The 21708-nt window shown below is 53.1% G+C and overlaps 2 protein-coding genes and 2 non-coding genes across 4 annotated transcripts; 1 reads left to right on the top strand and 3 right to left on the bottom strand.

The window, feature by feature from the left end:
• Window positions 1-3478: 3478 nt before the first annotated feature.
• RCN3 (reticulocalbin 3) lies at window positions 3479-11831 on the bottom strand. Its single transcript, XM_068992460.1, has 7 exons — window positions 11778-11831; window positions 11116-11363; window positions 9132-9334; window positions 7954-8126; window positions 6579-6639; window positions 4267-4466; window positions 3479-4013 (listed from the first exon to the last, which is right to left on the bottom strand). Exons 2-7 carry the CDS (start codon window positions 11355-11357, stop codon window positions 3906-3908), a joined length of 987 nt encoding a protein of 328 aa, XP_068848561.1. The 5' UTR covers window positions 11358-11363; window positions 11778-11831; the 3' UTR covers window positions 3479-3905.
• On the top strand, window positions 6774-6846 carry TRNAE-CUC (transfer RNA glutamic acid (anticodon CUC)). Its single transcript has one exon. It is a non-coding gene; the product is annotated as a tRNA-Glu (tRNA).
• A 481-nt stretch (window positions 11832-12312) lies between the features above and the next one.
• FCGRT (Fc gamma receptor and transporter) lies at window positions 12313-18550 on the bottom strand. Its single transcript, XM_068992054.1, has 7 exons — window positions 18449-18550; window positions 17933-18019; window positions 17384-17632; window positions 17001-17276; window positions 13839-14108; window positions 13098-13214; window positions 12313-12790 (listed from the first exon to the last, which is right to left on the bottom strand). The coding sequence occupies exons 2-7, from the start codon at window positions 18003-18005 to the stop codon at window positions 12711-12713; spliced, it is 1065 nt and encodes a 354-aa protein (XP_068848155.1). The 5' UTR covers window positions 18006-18019; window positions 18449-18550; the 3' UTR covers window positions 12313-12710.
• A 2341-nt stretch (window positions 18551-20891) lies between these two features.
• On the bottom strand, window positions 20892-20964 carry TRNAE-UUC (transfer RNA glutamic acid (anticodon UUC)). The gene has a single exon. It is a non-coding gene; the product is annotated as a tRNA-Glu (tRNA).
• Between the last annotated feature and the right edge of the window lie 744 nt (window positions 20965-21708).

Raw genomic sequence — 21708 nt, 5'->3', positions numbered from 1 at the left:
AGCACACTGTCCCTTTGAAGGAAGTTGTTGTTCAGTTGCTAAGTCGTGTCCAACTCTTTGCCACCCCATGGACTGCTGCATGCCAGGCTTCCCTGTCCTTCACTATCTCCCAGAGTTTGCTCAAACTTACATCCATTGAGTCAGTGATGCTATCTAACCATTTCATCCTTTGCCACCCTCTTCTCCTTTTGCCTTCAGTCTTTCCCAGCATCAGGATCTTTTCCAATGAGTCGGCTGTTCGCATCAGGTGACCAAAGTACTGGAGCTTCAGCTTCAGCTTCAGCATCAGTTCTTCCAATGAATATTCAGGACTGATTTCCTTTAGGATGGGCTGGTTTAATCTCCTTGCAGTCCAAGGGTCTCTCAAGAGGCTTCTCCAGCACTGCGATTTGAAAGCATTAGTTTTTCAGCACTCAGCCTTCTTTATATTCTCTCACATTGGTACATGACTACTGGAAAAACCATTCAGTTCAGTTCCGTTCAGTTCAGTCGCTCAGTCATGTCCGACTCTTTGTGACCCCATGAATCACAGCACGCCAGGCCTCCCTGTCCATCACTAACTCCCAGAGTTCACTCAAACTCATGTGCATCGAGTCGGTGATGCCATCCAGCCATCTCATCCTCTGTCGTCCCCTTCTCCTCCTGCCCCCAATCCCTCCCAGCATCAGGGTCTTTTCCAATGAGTCAACTCTTCGCATGAGGTAGCTAAAGTATTGGAGTTTCAGCCTCAGCATCAGTCCTTCCAATGAACACCCAGGACTGATCTCCTTTAGGATGGACTGGTTGGATCTCCTTGCAGTCCAAGGGACTCTCAAGAGCTTTGACTGTATGAACTTTCATCAGCAAAGTGGTGTCTTTGCCTTTTAATATGCTGTCTAGGTTTGTCATGTTGTTTTTTTTTCCCCAAAGTGCAAGGGTCTTTTAATTTCATGGCTGCAGTCAACATCCGCAATGATTTTGGAGCCCAAGAAAACTGAAGGCTGTAAGGCAATCTTCATTGGGGAATAATTTCTATAAGGAGGGTTTTCACCACTTCAGAGGCTTTTTCTGTCTGGGTGGGAAATGCCTCCACTTGTCCTGAAAAAAGACTGTCCACAAGCACTAGCTGGTATCTGAAATTTCCCACAGCTTAAGGCATTTGAGTAAATCCTATGTGCTGATCCTCAGTGGACAGGTTGACGTTGTGTCAACTCTGTGTCAACTCGGTCCCTTCCTTTTTTTCCTGTGTGATAGATATTATCTTGGGTTTCTATTACCATTAAGTGACAACTGTCTTTTTCTCACCCTGCTGTAATACACAAATGCGTGCCTAGATAATTCCATTCTTCTTCCTTGCTTCACCACAGAATAGCTCCAGAGCCAATCAAAGACCCTGTAAAACCACACATAGCAGCTGAACATCTCTAACCATTACAAGATGCCTTTTGGCCTTGGCATCCACCAAGTGGGCTGAATTCTGGGATAAGGCCTTCAGTGATTTTAGGAATCAAGTAAAACCTTTCTCTTTTCCCTGGGCATGTCCCAGTTTGGGACAGGGATGGACAGGTGTGTGTGTGTCTATCAGCAAGTGTGTCTGTATATGTGTATCTGTGTCTGTCTTCCTTTCCTCCATTGGACATCAGTGTGTAAATAAAGAAATGGTACCAAAGCAAAATGAAAGTAAAAACCCCAGACCACAAGCAAAACTCTAAATAAATCCTCAAGTTTGGCCTCGAGGTTTTACGTATCACAAGAACCATCAACTCAACCCCTGTGCAATGTGACTCCTTGGAGAGCTGCTGTATCCAGACCAGTGGCCCAGGAGACCGCAGACAATGGAATTAACACAGCAAAGGTGACGGTACACGGGGCAGAGTCCCAAGATGGCCCCTCAACCCTCTTGTGGAGATCCTAAGAGGTACTGTGATCACACATTGTAACCCATTATCTGCCTCTCAGTCATGGGTCTGTAGCTGTAATCAGATCATTCACCCAAAACGTGCCCTAGACGGTTTTCTTTAGGGATAGTCGGAACATTCCTCAACTTGCAAAGGCAGAAACACAAGAAAAATAAAAAAGCACATGGCACACACAAATGCCAGCATCAGACAAACCAGTTCACGATTCAGGGGAAAGTTCAGCAATCATTGCCTCTCTCCAACAGGGTACCCCACTTCAACACAAAACAAACTGGCTTATTCTGGAGGAAAGAAGCCCCAACTGGAGCAAAAGTTTCCTCCGGCAATGACTTATCCTACTGTATGGAACCCAGCGGCTCCCACAGGTCAATTTCTTGCTCCAACTGCCAAGCGATGGGGCAGCTGGTGCTGCTTTGGGGAATTCTGAAGGGAAGATCCTCAGGACAAGTGGTCCCATGGCTGCTAGGGATTTACCCCAAAATTCCCTAACAGGGGTGGGTTGGCCAGGAGCAAGGAGGCTCCCAGTTGGCTTTGCCAAAACTGGTACTGTTCCCCCCACAACAGGCCAATAAATCCAGAGGTAAGTTGTCAGGGCAAAGAATAGTGACTTTATTCACAAAGTCAGCAGACCAAGAAGGTGGTGGGCTAGTGTGTCTCAAAGAACCATTTTCTCCAAGTTAGAATTCAGACTTCTTTTATACTAAAAGGGGAGAGAGCAAGTCCTGGTTCTGGGTCAGAGCCTGGAGGGGATGTGTTCATTTCTTCCTTCCCACAATCATTCACAGGTGAACCTAAGTAGGTTTCTCATGAGTTAAATAGGTATTCTGGCTTAATGCTCAGTATCTGGGAGGCAATGACAACCCTACACAGCATATTAAAAAGCAGAGACATCCTTTTGCTGATAAAAGTCCATCTAGTCAAAGCTATGGCTTTTCCAGTAGTCATGTATGGATGTGGGAGTTGGACCATAAAGAAGGTTGAGCACTGAAGAACTGATGCTTTCAAAATGTGGTGCTGGAGAAGGCTCTGGAGAGTCCCTTGGACTGCAAGGAGATCAAACTAGTCAGTCCTAAAGGAAATGAATCTTGAATATTCGTTGGAAGGACTGATGCTGAAGCTGACGCTCCAATACTTTGGCCACTGAGGGAAAGAACTGACTCACTAGAAAAGACCCTGATGTTGGGAAAGACTGAGGGCAGGAGAAGAAGATGACAGAGGATGAGATGGTTGGATGGCATCACCAGCACAGTAGACATGAGTTTGAGCAGTCTCTGGGAGACAGTGAAGGACAGGGAAGCTTGGCATGCTGTAGTCCATGGGGTGGCAAAGAGTCAGACATGACTGAGCAACCGAACAACAACCTGGGAAGTAGGTTCCCCGAGATGGGTCATTATGTATAATTTAAGGGACAACCTCAAACCCTGCCCAACCTCTAGAGCCCCCTCTTCAAATGCCTAGTCCCGTCCTTCAACCCAGAGCAGTCCCCCAACTCCCAACACGTTCCTCTCCCAGTCACAGCCACCGAGGCCCGTGTCCCCCCTTCAGAGAGACACACAGGTGAGGCCCCAGCACTGGATTTTATTGCCTCCCTGGCAGAGAAGAGACATCCTTTGGGCAGGTGCTGGGGGTGAGTTCAGGGCACCTGGGGGTATGTTTCTCCGCTGTGTGGGGTGAGGCTCAGATTTGGAGCTTGGGGGTTAGTGGAGGCCTTTGGAGGCTGAGCTTGATGTCGGGGGGCCTTGGTCTGGGCTGGGAGACTCTGCCAGTGAGAAAGGGGTGGTCCCTCATCTCATCATTTGGGCCTGTGAGCCCCTTTGGGGAGCTGGGAGGGGCCGCGGTGTCTCAGGGAGACAAGTTGACGCAGTGGTGAGTCCGTGGAGAGCCCAGGGGCAGGGGGACGCCGAGGTCGGTGTCCACCTCCTGCAGGGCTGGACAGGTCAGGGCCTGGCCACTGGGGCGCCCCAGCTCAGCCCGCGGGGCAACAAGGCGCCAGTGGGCTCATGGGGCTCAGAGCTCGTCGTGGTGCCGTGTCAGATCCTCGCCATAGTTGGTGGCCTGGCTGCCCACGAACATATTCCAGTTGCCCAGGATCTCAGCCTTGCTCAGACGTCCGTCCTGAGGGGGTCAGAGGTCAGGGGACTGGCAATGGACCCCATCTGGGAGGCTCCTCCCTGAAACTAAGGATGGCCTCCCGATCTCCATCGCCCTCTGAGTCCCTGGTCCCCCCTCTTCTCCCTCCCCATCTCAAACTCTCTGTCCCTTTTCCTTTCTCCAAACAAGAACCCCAAAGCCCCAGGCCCGCATCTTGGTCATTTCTGCGCATCCCACAGCGCCGGCCACCCACTAGCCAGCCACCCCTTCCGCGCACCTTGTCTGTGTCGCTCTCGTGCAGTAAGTGGTTGGCCTCCACCAGGGGCTGGTCCTGGGCGGGGGGCAGCACCCAGTGGCCCACTTCACTCCCATCCAGCTTCCCGTCCTTGTTCAGATCCCGGAAGTCCCGGAACTGCTCTCGCTCGGTCTGCACCCAGGCCGGCTCCTCCTCCCCGGGCTCCGCTGTGTACAGGTCAGCTGGGATGGGGCAGTCAGGGGCGAGAAGGGGTGATGTCAGGGGCGGTTCCCAGGACCTCCCAGCATGGTTCTGACATTTCCGGATCCCGGGCCTTTCACTGTCCTTTGCCTTAATTTCTTCTTCTGTTTAAATCCGATTAGGAACATACCTGATTTACAGGTGATCCCTTATGCATGCATGCTATGCATGCTAAGTCGCTTCAGTCCTGTCTGACTCTTTGCGACCCCATGGACTGTAGCCCACCAGGTTCCTCTGTCCATGGGGTTCTCCAGGCAAGAATACTGGAGTGGGTTGCCATATCCTCCTCCAGTGATTCCTATGCTACACTGACTTCACTGATGGATTGGTCATTTGATTGACTGAATCATCCATCCATTTGGTTGACACACCCGTGACACAAGAGTGTGCACTGCTTGGCACATAGTAGGTGCTCATAGGAAGGAGGAATGAGTGAAAATTTTTATAGGCGATCTTCTGAAGCTACACTTTGAACAGCTCACCATATCCAGACCATCCCTCAAGATTCTAGGAGCCCCTCCTTTGTGGCAGTCATTTGTAAATGTTTGCAAAACCCTTCACCCCAAGGGCCCACAGATAGATCTGGAAGACATTACAAACAGACAAGTCTTTTTATACCAGACACAAAGCCACCATAATTAGGACAGAATGCTTTCTTCTCCTCTGGGTTTGAACCAGGGAGCTGTCTTAGAGATGTCATCAAAGATGGAGCAAGCGGGGGGGAAAAAATAATGGAGCAGGTGCTGGGCATACAATTACCCAGTTAACCTTCAGACTTCCCTTTTTTCCTGCCACACCTCACAGCTTGCGGGATCTTAGTTCCCCAACCATGAACTGAACCTGTGGCCATGGAAGTGAAAGCGCCCATTCCTAACCACTGTACCCCCAGAGAAGTCCCGGTCATCATTTCCCATAAGAAATGATGACCTACTAACTGGAAGTACATGGGGTTCTTTTATTTTTATTTTTGGAATTGTGGTAGAAAGCCCACAACCTAAGATTCACCATTAGTGACACTTAGCACATTCTCAGTGTGCAGTAGCCCCCTCCCTCTAGTTCCAGAACATCTTCATTTCCCCAAAAGACACCTATGCCCATTCGGCAATTACTCCCTATTCCTTCCTCCCTCCAGCCCCCTGGAAACTGATTATCTGATTTCTATCACTATGGATTTTCCTACTCTAGACATTTCAAATAAATGGGATCACGTACGATGTGGCCTTTTATGTCCACTTCTTTCACTCGGCCTGATGTTCTCAAGGTTGATCCACATTGTTATATGGATGGTGCTTCATTCTTTTTTCACAGCTGAACAGTATTCCGTGCCCTGGCTGGATCCCCTCCTGTTTACCCATTCATCCACTGATGGGCATTTGGGTTGACTATATATACAGCTCCTACATGGTAGGTGGTCTGTTATCTCCATTTATAAGATGAGGAAACTGAGGCACACGGTAGGTGCTTGATACATGCTTTTCTGCTCTGGCACACCAAAGGAAGTCAATAAATGTTTCCTGGGCCTGGCACACAGTGGGTGTTTGATCAAGATTTGCTGGAGGGCTTCCCTGGTGGCTCAGTGGTAAAGAATCCGCTCGCCAATGCAGGAGTCACAGGTCCGATCCTCGATTTGGGAAGATCCCATATGCCCCAAGGAAACTAAGCCTGTGCACCACAATTACTGAGCCTGAGCTCTAGAGCCTTTGTGACGCAGCTAGTGAAGCCCCCACGCCCTACAGCCTGTGCTCGATAACAAGACAAGCCACCGCAATAGGAGGCTCGTGCACCACGACTAGAGAGCAGCCCCCACACTCTCCGCAGCTAGAGGAAAGGCTAGCCACGGAGACCCAGCACTGCCAAAAATAAATAGATAAATACACAATTAAAACAAATGTGCCCAAACCCTGCAAGTATACATCATCGGTAAAGGCCCCCCAGGCCTGACCCACAGCTGATGCTCCGTGAGTGTTTGGGTGAATGGATTCAGGCAGCCTCCACTTCAGAGGGTCTTTGCTCTAACGGCTGATATGTATCAGCTGCTACCCGTGGCTGGGGAGAGGACAGGCATCCTTGGGGGGAGAGCTGGGTCCACTCACCGATGTACTCATCCACTTGCACGTAGCCGTCTTTGTTCCTGTCCAGATCCTCCAGGGTTTCCTGGGGAGAAAGAGGCATTGGGGCTGAGAAAATGCAGAAACAGAGGCAAGCAGTCAGACAGGACAAAATAATAGGAGTTTGGTCGTTAAGTTCCTTTTCAAGAGCTATAGATAATATTCTGAGCCATAGAGACTTCCCTGGTGGTCGAGGGGCCAAGACTCTGCACTCTCAATGCAGGGGACCCGGGTTCGATCCCTGGATGGGGAACTAGATCCCACATCCTACAACCAAGAGTTTGCATGAGGGTTTCCCGGTGGCTCAGTAGTAAAGAATCTGCCTGTCTAGAGCCCGGGAGCTGAAACTACTGAGCCCACCCACCCATGCTCCACAACAAGAGAAGCAATGAGAAGCCTGCTCACCGCACCCAGACAGTAGGCCCTGCTCAGCGCAACTAGAGAAAAGTCTACCCAGCAACGAAGACCCAGCACAGCCAAATATAAACATAATAAAGTAATTTTAAAAAAAGAGTTTGCATGCCATAACTAAGACCCAGCGCAGCCTAGTACATACAAATAAATACTAAAAAATATTCTGAGCAGTATCCTTTGAGATGTCTAATGTAATAAAGATACTGAAACCCCCACCAGGTGAAACAGGTGGAAGAATTTAACTCCCCCTAGCATGGGCAGGGGGACAGGGGAAATGTCTGGACTTTCCATTCAACTTTGCTATGAACCTAAAATGGCTCTAGAGATTAAAGTCTAGTGGAAAAAAGAAAAGGGAGAAGAGGAAAAAAAAAAAAAATCCTGTCACTCTAGAATACAGACAGTGTTGGCAAAAAAATAATAATAATAATAACAGAAGATGGGGGGCAAGTAGAAATGGCCTCAGAGTGGACACTCCATGTCTAGGGTTGGAATTTTCCTGGGATTCAGCCTGGACAGGGTCTCCTCTAAGGCAATTACGGAGGGGATGATCTTCTGAAGATAGCCTGGGTGCTTGGATCCCCAATGTGAGCACAGAAAGGGGGAGGCCAGGGACTTCTCTGGTGACCCAGTGGCCAAGACTCTATGCCCCCAATGCAGGGGACATGCATTCAATCCCTGGTCGGGGGATGGGATCCCACATGCCACAACCAAGAGTTTTCAGGACACAACTAAAGATCCCACGTGCCGCAACAAAGACCCAGTGCAGCCAAATAAATATTAAAAAAAGAAAAGAAAGGGAGAGGCCAGATTAGGAGAGATTAGACACTAGGGGGTGGAGGGTGGGCACTGGGGGCCCCAAGGTAAACGCTGGGAGGCAAGTCTTGGCGTCAGAAGCCTAGGTCCCAGGAAGGGAGGTAAGAAGCCGGATTCCTCAGGCCCCACTCACAGCAATCACAATGTCCCTCATGTGAGGGAACTCCTCGGGGTGCAAGAAGGCCGTCAGCTCCTCCCGAGTGGCCATCGAGTCCCCATCCTGGTCAGCCACCCGGAAACGCCGCTCGTCCCGAGCCAGCATCTTCTTGTAGGTCTCCGCATCCTCCACGTCATGAAATTCTTCACCTGGGGAAGGAGGGGTCTTGGTGGACTGGGCTTTAAGATAGAGGGATCTAACTCAGGGGAGTCACGGCAGGAAGACCTCCACCGATTAATAATAATTAACAGTAGCTACCTTGTAGTGAGAGCTGATGATGTGCTAAGCTCTTTATCTACAAAACTGCAATTCATTCTCCCAAGAAGCGAGTACAGTGAGTTATTTTTGTTAGTCCTCACTTTATGAAGAAAACTGACTCTCAGAGAGAGGAAATCACTTGCCCAAGGTTATGCAGTCAGGAAGGATGGACTTTGAGTTGACACTGGCCCTCTGGGCCCTGAAGTCACACTCTGGTGCAGTTTACTGACTCAGCTTGCTGGGAACAGAGGAAGGGAAGAGCATTTTCAGCAAAGGAAATGGTATGTGCAGAGTACAGAGATTTGCAAAGCATGGTGAGTTCAGGGGAACTGCGGAAGATCCATTTAGCTGGGACAGAAAATGCAGAAAATTGAAAGTGGAAGGTTGGCTGAGGTGGGGCTGAGGTTGGGTAAGCCTGAGGACCCTGGGGAGCCATGGAGACTGTGAGCAAAGGAAGGTCAGGGTCAGCTCGGAGTGTGGAACGATCCCCCTGAGGGTATGTGAAGAAGTCTGGAGCGGGGCTGGGGTGAGGGTTCAGGTGCCAGAGGATAAGAGCCCTGCTGGGGCAGAGGGCTTGGGCCTGGTGATAAGAGGCGGGAATTCAGAATCAGAGGCAGAGGAAATGGCTTTGGGGTTCTCGGAATGAGAAGTCAGAGGTCAAAGGTCAGGCTGATAGTGCTCAGGCCGTTAGATGTCCCTGGTCAAGAAACTGAGGTCCCCAGTGGATGTCAGGATGAGAAACCAGAGATCAGGGATTGGGGGTGGGCCCTAGTCAAGGGTCAGAAGTCAAAGGTTAGGGATCTGGTTAACGTGGCTTGAGGGTCTCAGGATGAAGGTGTCACAAATGTCCGGGTCACGGTGTGTGAGGGGACCAGGGGTCGGTTCTCGCCGCGTACCCGGCTCATAGTGGCCGTAGGTGGCGTTGCGCAGCTCCTCCCAACCCACACGCCCGTCGCGGTCTGTGTCGTACGTGTTCCAGGCCGCGCTCACTGAGTCCCGTATGTGCCGCTGCTGCGTGTGTGCGATCCACGAGCGGAGCTCGGCCAGCGACACCCAGCCATCCCCGTCTCCGGCGCGGTCCATGCGGTCCACGATGCGCCTGCGAGCCGGAGCGGGCGCACGTCAGTTTCGGACCCCGCCCACCCCGGGTCCCGCCTTCTAGACACTGGAGACACAACCCCATATAGGACTGAAAATGCTGTCCCTGCCGACAAACCGGGGGGAGGAGTCTGTCAATCCCAGGACCACTCCCACCAGAGGGCTCCGCCCTCTCAATCCAGGCTCCGCTCCCAGAGGCGATAACCTCTCTGCCGAGATGCAGCGGGCCTGTGGCTGGCGCTCCGCTCTACAACTCAACGGCTTGGGGGAAGGACCCATGACAATCCAGGTCCAACCCTCCACTTTGGCCCCACCTCTCAACCCTGCGCGTGTTCCATCTCTCACTTGAAAGAGCTGGGAGGGGACGGAGGGCAGGGAGTCACACCGCGCCCATCGCCCGCAGATTCCCTGTCCCAATATCCACTCCGAACTCCGACTGCCACTGCAACACGCGGTCCGGACGGCTCCCCATCCCTGGCCCCGCCCCCTTCCCTGGCTCCGCCAATCTCCTGGCCCGCTAGCCCCGCTAGCCTCGCCCTCTTCCCCGCCCCCTCCCTGGCCGCGCGCGTCTATCTCAGGCCAATATCCCTGCAGTCCCGAGTTATGCTGCGACTCTCCCCTTGCGCCTGGTTTTTCCTAGCCGTTATCAGGCTTTGCCCTATGACTGTCACCCCCAACACGGCGGGCTCGGCCTTCAGCCACTCCTCTCCGAGCTCCAGCCTGATCCTGCACACCTCCATGTCTCAGGTCAAGCCCCTTTAGGCCACCACCTCATGCCCCTTCTCTCAGGCCACGCCTGTCGGTTGCCAGGTTCCATCCCTGGTAACGTCCCGTCATTGGTCTGTGTCCTCGCCCGACCGCTAACGGAGCCCTTCTTCCGGTCTCCATCCCAAAGCCCCTCGACCCAGTTCCCAGAATCCAATTTGAGATGGCCCTGCCTAGATCGCTGACCCGTCCCTCCAGCGTTATGTTGTCTCTGCTCTGCTCCGGCTACCCTGAGGTTCGAGCTGTGGTTAAGAGTTTGGACTCTAGAGCCAAACATTAAGGTTCAAATCCTGCTGCCTCTTCTTGCTGGCCGTGTGACTGTCGGCAAGTCATATAACCTCTCTGTGCCTTAGTTTCCCCCTCTGTAAAATGGGAATAAATAATAGAACATACCTCACACTGTGGATGCTGGGATTAAATGAGTTAAGCCTGGTAAGCCCTTTGCACGGTGCTGGGCATTGTAGTAAGCGCGACCACAAATGCGTTAGCCTACTTCATCCAACTCCATCCATGCACAACATTCTAGTCAGCATAGCTGACCACCACGGACATCTCCACCCTGAGTTGGGATACCCTGGTCTCTTATCTCCCACCTGGAAGACTGCAGTCCCTTCCTCAACGTGCTCTCTACTTCTTGCTCCCTATAGTCTGTTCCCTGCATGGCAACCAGAGGGATCCTGTTAAAACTGAAGTCGGCTCACCTCCTCCTTCAGAGCCATTGCATAGCTCTCATCTCACTGGGTCCCCTGCACAACCTGATCCCTCTGTTCTCTCTGCTACTACCTCCTACTTTCTTCCTCTGCTCACTGGGTTCCAGTCACATAGACCTCTCCCTTTTTCAAATACACCAGGCACATAATTCCCCCTCCTGCCTCAGGGCCTTTGCACTTACAGTTCCCTCTTCCTGGAATGCTATTCCCCCACATACCCATGTGGCTCAAATATCACCTTCTCACTAAGGGCTCCCCTAACCTCCTCTTGAAAATTACAATCCTCCTTCCCCTCCATCTCTCCTACCCCAGACGAGCTTGACTTTCCTCTGGGGTGAGTTGGTCGAATTCCTTGGCCACTTCTCGTCCCAGAAAAGCCTCATGATCATATTGGAAGTTCCCGTGAGCGTCATCATGAGGGGCTTCGCTCAGGGGGGCCGCGTGGTGCACCCTCCCCTGGCCATGAGGGCCGGCGTCAGGAGATGGCTTCCCCTGGGCTCCACGCCTGAGCAGCAACAGCAGCAGCAGAAGTGAGGGTGGCCACATCATCAGTCCCTGAGAAGTGGCGGAGGCTAGGAGTCAGAGTCACAGAGAAAAGGACAGAGAGGGGATGGGAGGGATGGGGACGCGGGCAGGGGGGAGCCCAGGACAGGACAGAGAGCTGGTAGCTGGTTGCAAAGTTTGGGCCTCAAGAAGAGACAGGAAGGGGGAAAGGAAGGCGGGATTCTCAGAGGTTAACCAGCTGTAGGGACCGAATCCTCCGAGGAAGTCCCAGAGAAGTACCCCAAGAGGGTAGGATTCAAGCGGGAGACGTGGCGCACTTCCCACGCGTAGTTCAGGGCAGGGTCGTGTCCAGAGAGAAATCTTGCAGGTTCCCGGGCATCGCTTTCAGCCTGGTCCCCAATCCTCCACCCAAGCGGACCCAAACCGTCCTCCCTGGACAGGCCACCCGCCCCCGCCTGCCTTTACCGGGTCAGATAGCTTCACTTCGCTCTCCACGTTCCACCCTGCGTTCTCCAAAAAGATGCCCAATTTGGCGGCTCTCCAGTCAGGCCCCGCCTCCTGAAGCGCAGAGGCCCCGCCCCCAGCCAATGAGCGCTCTTGAGGGCCTCATGGGGCGGGGCCAAAGAAGCAGGGCGGGCCAAGGGCGCCCCTCGCCACGTCCACAAAGGAAAGCGCGGCTCCGCGAGGCTCGGCCCCGCCCCTTCCCAGTGAAGGCGAAGTGGGCAAATCCGGAGTGACACGGCCGGGGGAACTACAACTCCCGGCAGGCGTCGGGGCGCCCTGCCCGACCACCTCCAAGTTGCTCTAGCTTCAAAGCCTCACGGGAGATGTATTTTTATCTCCTTCCCTCTGTCCGCAGGTTTTAGGAAAGGGAACCTAGGAGCCAGAGGAGGCTTTCCTTTCCCTCAAGGAGGGAACATCTCTTCCGCTACACCAAGAAGTCAGATCAGACTCCAGCCAAGAATTCCTCAAAATGCCTGGCACAAACATCCAGTAAATATTTGTGAAATTTATTCATTAAAAATACATGACTTGGTATATAAAGTTGGCAAATTCCACTATGGCAACAAGTTAGCCTCAGGAGAGATTTGAAGCCCAAGGCTTACACCATTTATGCCCCCTCACAATTCCCTAAAAAAGTTGAAACGATGAGAACACAACGATTCGAGCCTAAACCCATGTTATATGTGGAGCTGGAAAAGAACCATATATATCAGGAAGGGGAACTGAGGCAGATCACAGGAGGAGAAATCCAGAGGGAGGACATCGGGCTCCTTCCAGAGGCTCAAAAATACCAGGATTCCCGGAGGTCTCACAGCATGAAAAGGACCTGAGGACATTAGCTGGTAACAGCCAGGATGGGGGATGATCGGCAGTTGCTGGGAATGCATTTTTATCCTAAGATTCACCATCCTTGGACACGTCGGGAGTGGGCAGGAGGGCCCCTACATCCTCCCCACGGAAAGAGATCCAAGAAGCTGAGAAAAGAGGGACAGGGGAGATGATTAGAATCTTTGAAATCCTTCAGGTCTCTGACTGCCCCTCCCCACGTATGTGTATGTGTGTGTGTGGTGTGTGTTGTTTGTGTGTGTCTGTGTCTTTTTCAGTCTCTGTCCTACGCTATGGATTTCTATCCCCTTGAGTCTCTTTCTCCCCTCCAGTTTTCTTTCTCCCCATCTCTCTCTGGGTCTCTGTCCCCCTCTGTCCCTGCAGGAATGAGTCTCCCGATTTTGGAGGGGGTCTCTACCCCTCTCTCTGAGGCACCTCCCTCTTCCTGTCCCACACCTGGCAGCCCCTTCCTCATCCTTCTCCACAGGAGAGCTCCTCCCGCAGCCACTGTCAGGAGCAGGAAAAAGCCGATGACGATTCCCACCACTGGCACCGAGGTCCTGGCTGGTGATTCTGCAGTCAGACAATGTTGTGAGATATTTAAGGGACCCTCCGCCACATCTGAGTCAGGACAGGGGCCTGGGGGGTTTGCAGTCCCTCCCAACCCCAGAGGTCCCAGCACCAGGTTGTAGAGAGTGGGTGTGGGTAAAGGGAAGGCCACTCCCAGGATGTTCTAGATCTAGAAAGCCCCCAGGTTGGATATAAGAACCAGCTGTAGCAAGAGGGGTCTCAATCACTCTGGTCAAGGGACCTGTAGCAGCGGAGTGGGCGGTGTTCCAACTTGGAGAGGAGGGATGGACACAGAGCAGTAGAACAGCAGACTCATAAAGGCCTGGCAGCAGCACACAACGAATGGTCAGACTCCTGAAGACTAGCAGCAGCAGGACGGAAGGTGGTCAGACTTAGGGAGGACTTCCCATAGCGGTTAACGAGTGGCCAGAATCAACGAAGCCAGCAGCAGCAGGATGGAAGGCAGTCAGACTTGGGGAGGCAAGCAACGCAGGACAAGAGGCTGTCAGGCTTTGGACGAACTGGCAGCGGTGGGGCAGAAAGCAGTCAGACTCAGGAAGGGTTGCTGCAGCAGACGGAGAAAAGACAACCGGAAGTCGGGAGCACAGTTCCTCAGCGGGACCTCACCCAGCTCCACCGTGAGGGGCTGGGCCAGCCCCGCGTGCTGCACCACGCAGCGGTAGTGGTGCTCGTCGCCACTCTTGACTGTGAGTGATGACCAGGCGTAGAAGGAGCCGTCGCCGTTGGGGCCCATGTCTATCTCACCAGAGCCAATGGCCAGCCCGTTCTGCAGGAAGTGCAGCTTCAGCTCAGGTGGGTAGAAGGAGAAGGCGCTGCAGGTGAGCACAGAGAGGCCGGGACTGCTGGGTCTGGCCTTCAAGCGCATGGAGGGTGGCTCTGCAGACGAACAGGCAGACAGGCCTAAGCCCCAGGCCCAGAGACCCCCAGGACCAGGCCCAGGGTTGTGCAGAGACGGAGAGAGGCCTCCATTCCTCCCCCTCTACCCAGCAGGCCCCACCACGTGCCACGTGCTGCTCTGTGCTCTGTGCTCCGTCGCTCAGTCGTGTCTGACTCTTTGTGACCCCATGGACTGTAGCCCACCAGGCTCCTCTGTCCATGGAACTCTCCAGGCAAGAATACTGGAGCAGGTTGCCATTTCCTACTCCAGGGGATCTTCTGGACCCAGGGATCGAACCTGCGTCTCTTGCATCTCCTACACTGGCAGGTGGATTCTTTACCACTGTGCCACCTGGGAAGCCCGCATACCACATCTGATCGTGCCCTATGCTGGCCTGAGCCTAGAGAACATAACGATAAAGGAGGAAAGGCCTTCTTAGGGGTACTGATATCCGACGTGCCCACCACAAGGGTATCCACCTCTCTTCCAGTCCTTCCTACAATGACACATACACGCATCTACCACGGGACGTGCAGGCACTCTTCCGGGCACTAGAGATACAGCAGTGAACAAGAGAGACAAAAGTCCCTGTCCTCGTGGAGCTTGTGTTCTAATGAGAGGAGTGTGTTAGTCGCTCAGTCGTGTCCAACTCTCTGTGACCCCATGGACTGTAGCCCATCAGGCTCCTCTGTCCATGGGACTCTCCAGGCAAGAACACTGGAGTAAGTAGCCACTCCCTTCCCCAGGGGATCTTCCCAACCCAGGCATAGAACCCAGGTCTCCTGCATTGCAGGCAGATTCTTTACCACCAGATTCTCTGAGCTACCAGAGAAATGAATATTTGTGTATATGTAAATGAAAGGGAGGACTTCACTGGTGGTCCAGAGATTAAGATTTTGCCTTCCAATGCAGGAGACGTGGGTCCAATCCCTGGTCGGGGAACTGAGATCCAACATGCTGCAGGACAACTAAGCCTGAGCACTGCAACTACCCAGCCCATGCCCTACAATTAGAGAGAAGCCCACTCACCCAAATGAAGACCCCGAGCACCACAAGGGAAGATCCTGCATGCCACAACTGAGGCCAGACACAGCCAAAAATAAATATGTTTTAAAATAAATGAAAGGGAAACAGGCTATGAAAGTGTGCTGAGGGAAAATAAGACAGACCCTACAGTCATTCAATAGATAGTGAGAGGATATGAAAATTTCAAGCCAGCACACTTGAAATTTAAATGAACTTGACAAATTCCTGAGAGACACAATGTTCCCGACCAGACACAAGAAAAAAGTTTTACAATTGCGTAGTGGTCCTGTAACTATTTAAAGTTTTTAATCCATAATATAAAACTTCTTGACAAATAATTCCAGGTTCAGGGACTTTCCTAGTGGCCAGTGGTTAAGACTCTGTGCTTCCAATGCAGGAGGCACAGTTTTGATGCCTGAGTAGCACAGCCAAAAACAACAACAAAAAATTGAGCCATGTACTTTTTTTTTTAGCCACACTGTGTGGCATGTGGGTCTAGTTCCCTGACCAGGGATTGAACCCTTGCCTCCTGCATTGGGGGCTCAGAGTCTTAACCACTGAACCACCAGGAAAGTCCCTGAGCAGTGTACTTTAGATAGGTAAGTCACACCTCAAGAAAAAATAATAATAATAATAAAAGATGCTATAATGAATGAATGGACAAAAAACAGTGGTATGAGAGACAATAATGGGGGTTGGGAGGCACCCTTTAGCCAGGGAGGGCCCTACTGAAGAGTGGACATTCAAGGTCAAACCTCTAGCATGAGAAGGACCCAGTCCTGGCCGGAGCCCAAGGAAGAGAATCAAAAGCAAAGGGAACACTGAGGACTACTCTAGTGATCCAGAGATTAAGAATCCACCTTGTAATGCAGGGGACAGGGGTTTGATCCCTGCTCGGGGAACTGAGATCCCACATGCCGTGAGGCAACTGAGTCTAGGCACCACGACTAGAAAGAAGCCTGCAGTGTTGCCACAATGAAGACTTGACACAGCCAAAAATTAATTAATTGTTTTTAAAAAAGGCAGCGGGAACAGCTGGAGCAAAGGCCCTGAGGGAGGAAAGAACCTGACAAATTGGAGGAAAGGGAGAAGTCCAGTGTCACTGGGGGCATTGTGAAATTACAGCGGTGGAAAGTAGCCAGACCATGCAGGGCTTGCAGGCCTCGGAGGAGAGTTTGGATTTTCATCCAAGATTAGCGCGAATCTGTGGTCTGGTTTTAAGCATGGGTGGGATGCGAGCTCATTTATGTTTTTAAAATGTTCATCTGACTCCTGGGTGGAGGAGAGTCCGAACTGAGGGCTGAGACAGAGCAGGAAACTCAATGTTGGGGAAGCTGAGGACAAAAGAGCTCTAAACTGCAGCCCTTGAATTCCCTAGACATGCCTGTAATTATAGCTCAGAGTGACACGTGCTGTATGGACTGGAGGTCACATAAGGTCCTGAGGCGTCTGAAGGAGGCAAGAGAAAAACCTCAGGGCCAGAGTGGAAGCTGACACCAGTGGCCCCTGGCACCAGTGAAACTGGCAAAGGTGGAGAAATGGGAGGGCTGGGGCGAGCTCAAGGGGCTCTGGGTGGCTGTATCTGGCTGAGTGGAGCAGATGGAGACAGGCGAGGGTGAGCTGAGGGGCAGAGGCCATGCCACGTGGGATCACAATGCCAGGCCGAGGGGCCTGAGCCGTGCCCCGAGGGCAAGCTGTGTGCAGGAGAAGGGCTGGGGACCGCTGGGGGTGGAGGAAGACCCTCAGAGATAGGATTGTGGGAGAGCAGGGTGGACTGGAGTCAGGGGGGCCAACGGGGAGAGGCTGGGGAAGAGGATGAGGCCCTGGGAATGGAGGGGGCCTGCAGTGATCAGGGGGTCGCTCACCCTTCCACTCCAGGTTGCCTCGGCCCCTCTCCAGATGCCCCAGCAGCCGGTGTGGGCAGGAGTAGAGGAGGAAGGTCTTCTCCTTGTTGACCGCCTCCGGCTGCTTTGTCCACTGGATACTGACCGTCCGGGACTCAGGCCAGTCACCATCCCAGATGCCCAGCTTGGGGTCAAACATCATGAACTCCTCGCCGTTCAGGGCAAACTTGGCCACCGGCACCGAGACATTATCAGGGCCCAACTCGCAGCCCAACAGGCCCTGCAGGGTGAAGGGGCCTGGGGTGCCCACACACGTATGAGCGGCCTGGGAGCAGGGGGCCCGCCGTCCCCTCCTCCCTCAGACCCGGGATCCAGGCTCCCAGCCCAGGAAGTCCCCGTCTCACCTTCGCCTAAAACTTGGAGCGCTTGGAGGAAGAGCGTCTCCTGGTTCCTCAGGTCCGTGGTCTCTTTCTCCCAATACCAGGACACCTGGCTTTCCCAGACCCACGCGCCATAGGGCTCAGCCTGCGCCCGCAGGTTATTGTAGCTCAGGTACTGCTGGGGCCCTAGCCAGCCCGAAACCCAGAAAGCAGGGGTCCCCGCGGCGGGGGCCGACACGGCGGTGAAGTGGTACTGGAGCGAGCGATGGTTCTCTGCCGGCGAAGAGAGCAGATGGGGCGGGGGACCTAGATGGGACAGACACCCCGGGAGAGAAAAGACCCCACCCCAGACAGAGGGGCCAGACCCTGGCGGGGTCGGGGGTAGGGTGGTGGGGGCGGGTCCCAGGAAGAAGGGGACAGGTGTTTTCCAGACAGACCGCCGGAGGGAGAAAAGATCGTGGGAATCCAGACGAAACGCGGCCGAGAAGGAAGTCCCCCGGCTCGAGCGGGGGATCTCGGATTTCGCTCATTTCCCGGAGGCTGGCACCTCCCTCGTGCCCGGCAGCCCCTCACCTGCGCTCAGCGCCCCAGGCAGGAGGACGAGAAACAGACAGAGCCCCCAGGGCTGAGGCAGGGGAAGCCGCATCCTGAGTGGGAGACCTGGGGCGGGAGGGGGCGCGTGACTCCTCCGGACCCCCGGCCCGCCCCTCCCGCAGCTCTGGCCCGGCTCGGCCCGGCCCGGCTCGGCTCGGCTACCCCGCGCGCCCGCGGCTGCAGGTGGAGGAGCTCGATCCCGGGGGCGGGCGGGGGGGGGGATGACAACAAGGCCCTCCTCCTCGGTGAACTTTCACCCACTAATTTGATCCGCGCTGGTTAATTAGTTACAGAGCCTGGATAGGCTGAGATTCCTGGCTCAGACTTCGGCCCCGCCTCCTCCTCCCTCCTCCTCCTTCCTCAGACCCGCGAGTCCCGTCCCCTCCTCCCTCGGCCCCCAAAGTCCAGATCGCCGACGCCCTAGTCCCTGAGACCGGGGAGTCCTGCGCCCGGCCCTCTCCTCCCTCGGTCTGGGGGCCCCAGCTCTGGACTCACTGGCAGCCGCGATCCCTTCCCTCTGCGGCCCCAGCTGGCTCCCGTGACTGGAGACCCCAGTTCCTCTCTCACATCCTGTCCAGAGACGACGGCTCCTCGACTCCAGGAATATCCAACCCCGCCCCTACAGCTGTAGGGCACACCCCGGGCCCAGGGGCTGGTCTGGCTGAGTGTCCGTCTCTGCCTCTCTCGAGAAACTTTTGTCTTTTTTTCTTTCCTCTCTTGCACTGTTGCTCCCTGATTTTCTTCTCTTGAGAATGTCCGCCACCCAGCAAATTCATGACCAAGTTGAGAATCAGTATTATCCGAGTGCCAAATTTGGAGGTCTGTGTGGGTCCCCTCCTTACCTCCTTGTCTGCCCCCCACCCCAGCAAGGTCACTAACGCCTGCGGTGATAAAAGTCCTCCAGCTTCCACATTTCTTCCTTCCTCTCCCAAGGGGCCTCTTAAAGTGCCCCTGCAGTTCCTTAATATCTTCTGGTATGACCTCAGTAATGCACAGACCCAATATTCTACATCATACTTGGGGCATCATCCGGCCTCCCACTTCCAGCCCACCTTCCCGCTATAATGCTTCCATTCACTTGTTTTATTGTGGTAAAGTGCCCAAGACAAAGGAGTTACTATTAGTGACATTTGGTGCACTCACAATGTTGTGCAACCATCACCACGATCTAGTTCCAGAACTTTTTCATCATCCCAAAGGAGAGCCCAGACACATTAAGTGGTCGCTTCTCCCCCCTGCCCCTGGCAACCACGAATTTACTTTCTGTCTCCACGGATTTGCCTATTCTGGACATTTCAAATTAATGTGGCATTTTATATCTGGCATCTTTCATTTCGTGTACTGTGGGGGTTTTCTTTCTTTTTTTTTTTTTTTGGCCTCCCCGCAGGACTTGCAGAAGATCGCAATGAAAATCCAGAGTCTTAACCATTGGTTTGCCAGGGAATTTCCCAGCATGCTGTTTTCAAGATTTAGCCACATGGTAACATGCGGCAGGACTTCGTTCCTCTTCACGGCTGGATGATATTCCGTCGTATGGATTGACCACACTTGGCTCATTCCTTCAGCAGTTGATGGACATTTGGTTGTTTTCACTTTTTTGGCTATTGTGACTAATGCTGCTGCAAACATTTGCTTGCAAGGTTGTTGTTTTTTTTAATTTTTTTTCCTGCATAGCTGTATTCAATTCTTTTGGATATGTACATAGAAGTGGACTTGCTAGGTCATATGATGTATTAGTCAAGGTTTCTTGGAGGAACAGAATCAACAGGATGTGTATATATATAGAGAAAGAGACTTAGTATAAGGAATTGGTGCACGTGATCAAAATGTGATAGAGGTGGCCGGAAAGAATTACAGTCCAAGTCCAAAGGCAGGCTATCTGGAAAACCCAGAAGAGCTCATCTTGCAGATGAAATCTAAACGCAATCCGCTGGCAGCGTTCCTCTTTGCTTGAGGGGAGGTCAGTTTTCCACCTTTGGCTGACTGGATGAGGCCCACCCACATTATGGTGGGGGTGGTCGGCTCTACTCAGAGTCCACTGATTTCAGTGTAATTTCACCCCCAGACACCCACACAGAAACATCCAGAATAATGTTGGACCAAACATCTGGGCACTGTGGCCCTGCCAAGTTGACACGTCTTTAACCGTGTGTGTGTGCGCGCTTAGTTGTGTCCGACTCTTTGCAACCCCGTGCAGTGTAGCCCATCAGCCTCCTCTGTCCATGGGCTTTTCCCAGTCAAGAATACTGGAGTGGGTTGCCATTTCCTCCTCCAGGGGATCTTCCCGACCCAGGGATCGAACCCATGACTTCTGTTGCCGTCTCCTGCATTGCTGGCGAACCAGGCAAGAAACTTTCCGCATTTCTCAGGAACTTGCTGACCTTCCCTCTTCTAAGGACCCTTGTGATGACATTGCTCCCACCTGGATAATCCAAGATTATCTCCCCATCACAAGATCCTGAATTTAATCACATCTTCAAAGTTCCCTTTATTAAACAAGGTCATGTAATCACAGGCTTTGGAGCTCTAGGGCATAGGCAGCTTTGGGGAACACTATCCAGCCCAGCATGGTCACGGCCACGGAGGGTGCCCTCCCTTGACTCTGCTGTAGTGTCCCCATTTGGGTCTTCCTTTGCTCCTGTCAGAATGACCTCGGGGTTTAGCCACAAGGCCTCTCAGAGGTCCGACCTGAACATTCCTTATAATGTTCCTCCTTCTTGCTTCAAAAGAAAAAGCTCTCAAGGTCCCTTAATACCCACCAGGAATCGCTGCTAAGTGTGCTGGAAGCTTCTGTGTCTCCAGGGACCATTTACAGCATCTCATATCTTATCCCCAGGGTCCTATGCTCTAATGATCCCTGCTCATGCATGTTTTTCCCCCCCCCCCCCCCGGGGGGTGGTGTTTGCAGGGTGTGCCATGCAGCTTGCAGGATCTTAGTTTCCCTGATCAGGGATTGAACCCTGGGCCCCAGCGGTGAAAGCACCGAGTCCTGACCACTGGACCACCAGGGAAGTCCCTTTGCCTATGCCTTTTAGATTCCGTGGGGTCCTACTATCACATCGCCAGGGGCCCACAATAAAGTAATAGAAAACAGCAGGACAGTTATGAAATGTGCAGGGCCCAGGGGTAAATGAAAATATGGGCGCTTAGCTCCAACTTCAAAACGAACCAAGGTGCCTTTGGAACATCGGCACAGGGAGCTCACTCCTGATGCTGCCCTTGGTGTCTGGGAACATAGCCCCTGGCAGCTCTGAGCTGTCTTCCTGAATCACCACCTTATCTGCCCCTCCTCTCTCCCCTGCACTGTAGCGCCCCCTCCTGACCCCAAGATGCAATCACACCAGAGTTTGAAACCAAACCCCCTCTCTTTCCGGTGGGCTTCTCTGTGCCTCAGTTTCATCTGGGAGGTGGGATAATAATCGTACCTCCTTCGGTAGAGAGGCTTCAATGAATGAAAGGTTTCGCACGAGGCACATAGTAGAGCGTAGTAGTAACCTGTTCCCCACACTGCCTGCCTCCCACTCAGTGCAGTGAAAGTCCCCAGGGTTCAGGCCCTGGCTCTGTCTCGCTCACTCTTGCATCCCCAGGGGCCAGCACAGGAAGCATCAGCAGAATGAAGGAAGCCGGTAGTGAAAGACCCGGGGCTGGTTTAATAGGTCCCTAAAACTTCTAGAATGTTCTAGCAGAATCTGTATGCACCCCTGGAACAATCTGTGGGCCTCTGTTTAAATACCGCAGAGCTCGGACCTACTGTA

This window comes from Capricornis sumatraensis, chromosome 20 (assembly GCF_032405125.1).
Source record: "Capricornis sumatraensis isolate serow.1 chromosome 20, serow.2, whole genome shotgun sequence".
Lineage (NCBI taxonomy): Eukaryota > Metazoa > Chordata > Mammalia > Artiodactyla > Bovidae > Capricornis > Capricornis sumatraensis.
Note: the sequence above shows the minus strand (reverse complement) of the source record. Positions and strands in the feature narration are given on the sequence as shown.

Excerpts from the sequence above, each read along its gene's own strand:
- RCN3 (XM_068992460.1), bottom strand. The coding sequence starts at position 11,357 with ATGATGTGGCCACCCTCACTTCTGCTGCTGCTGTTGCTGCTCAGGCGT. Across the intron at positions 8,127-9,131 it reads CTACGGCCACTATGAGCCGG|GTGAAGAATTTCATGACGTG; the intron begins GTACGCGGCGAG and ends CTCCTTCCCCAG. Across the intron at positions 6,640-7,953 it reads TGAGGGACATTGTGATTGCT|GAAACCCTGGAGGATCTGGA; the intron begins GTGAGTGGGGCC and ends CTTTCTCCCCAG.
- FCGRT (XM_068992054.1), bottom strand. The coding sequence starts at position 18,005 with ATGCGGCTTCCCCTGCCTCAGCCCTGGGGGCTCTGTCTGTTTCTCGTC. Across the intron at positions 17,633-17,932 it reads GCCTGGGGCGCTGAGCGCAG|AGAACCATCGCTCGCTCCAG; the intron begins GTGAGGGGCTGC and ends CTTCGCCGGCAG. Across the intron at positions 13,215-13,838 it reads GCCCCTCACGGTGGAGCTGG|AATCACCAGCCAGGACCTCG; the intron begins GTGAGGTCCCGC and ends GTCTGACTGCAG.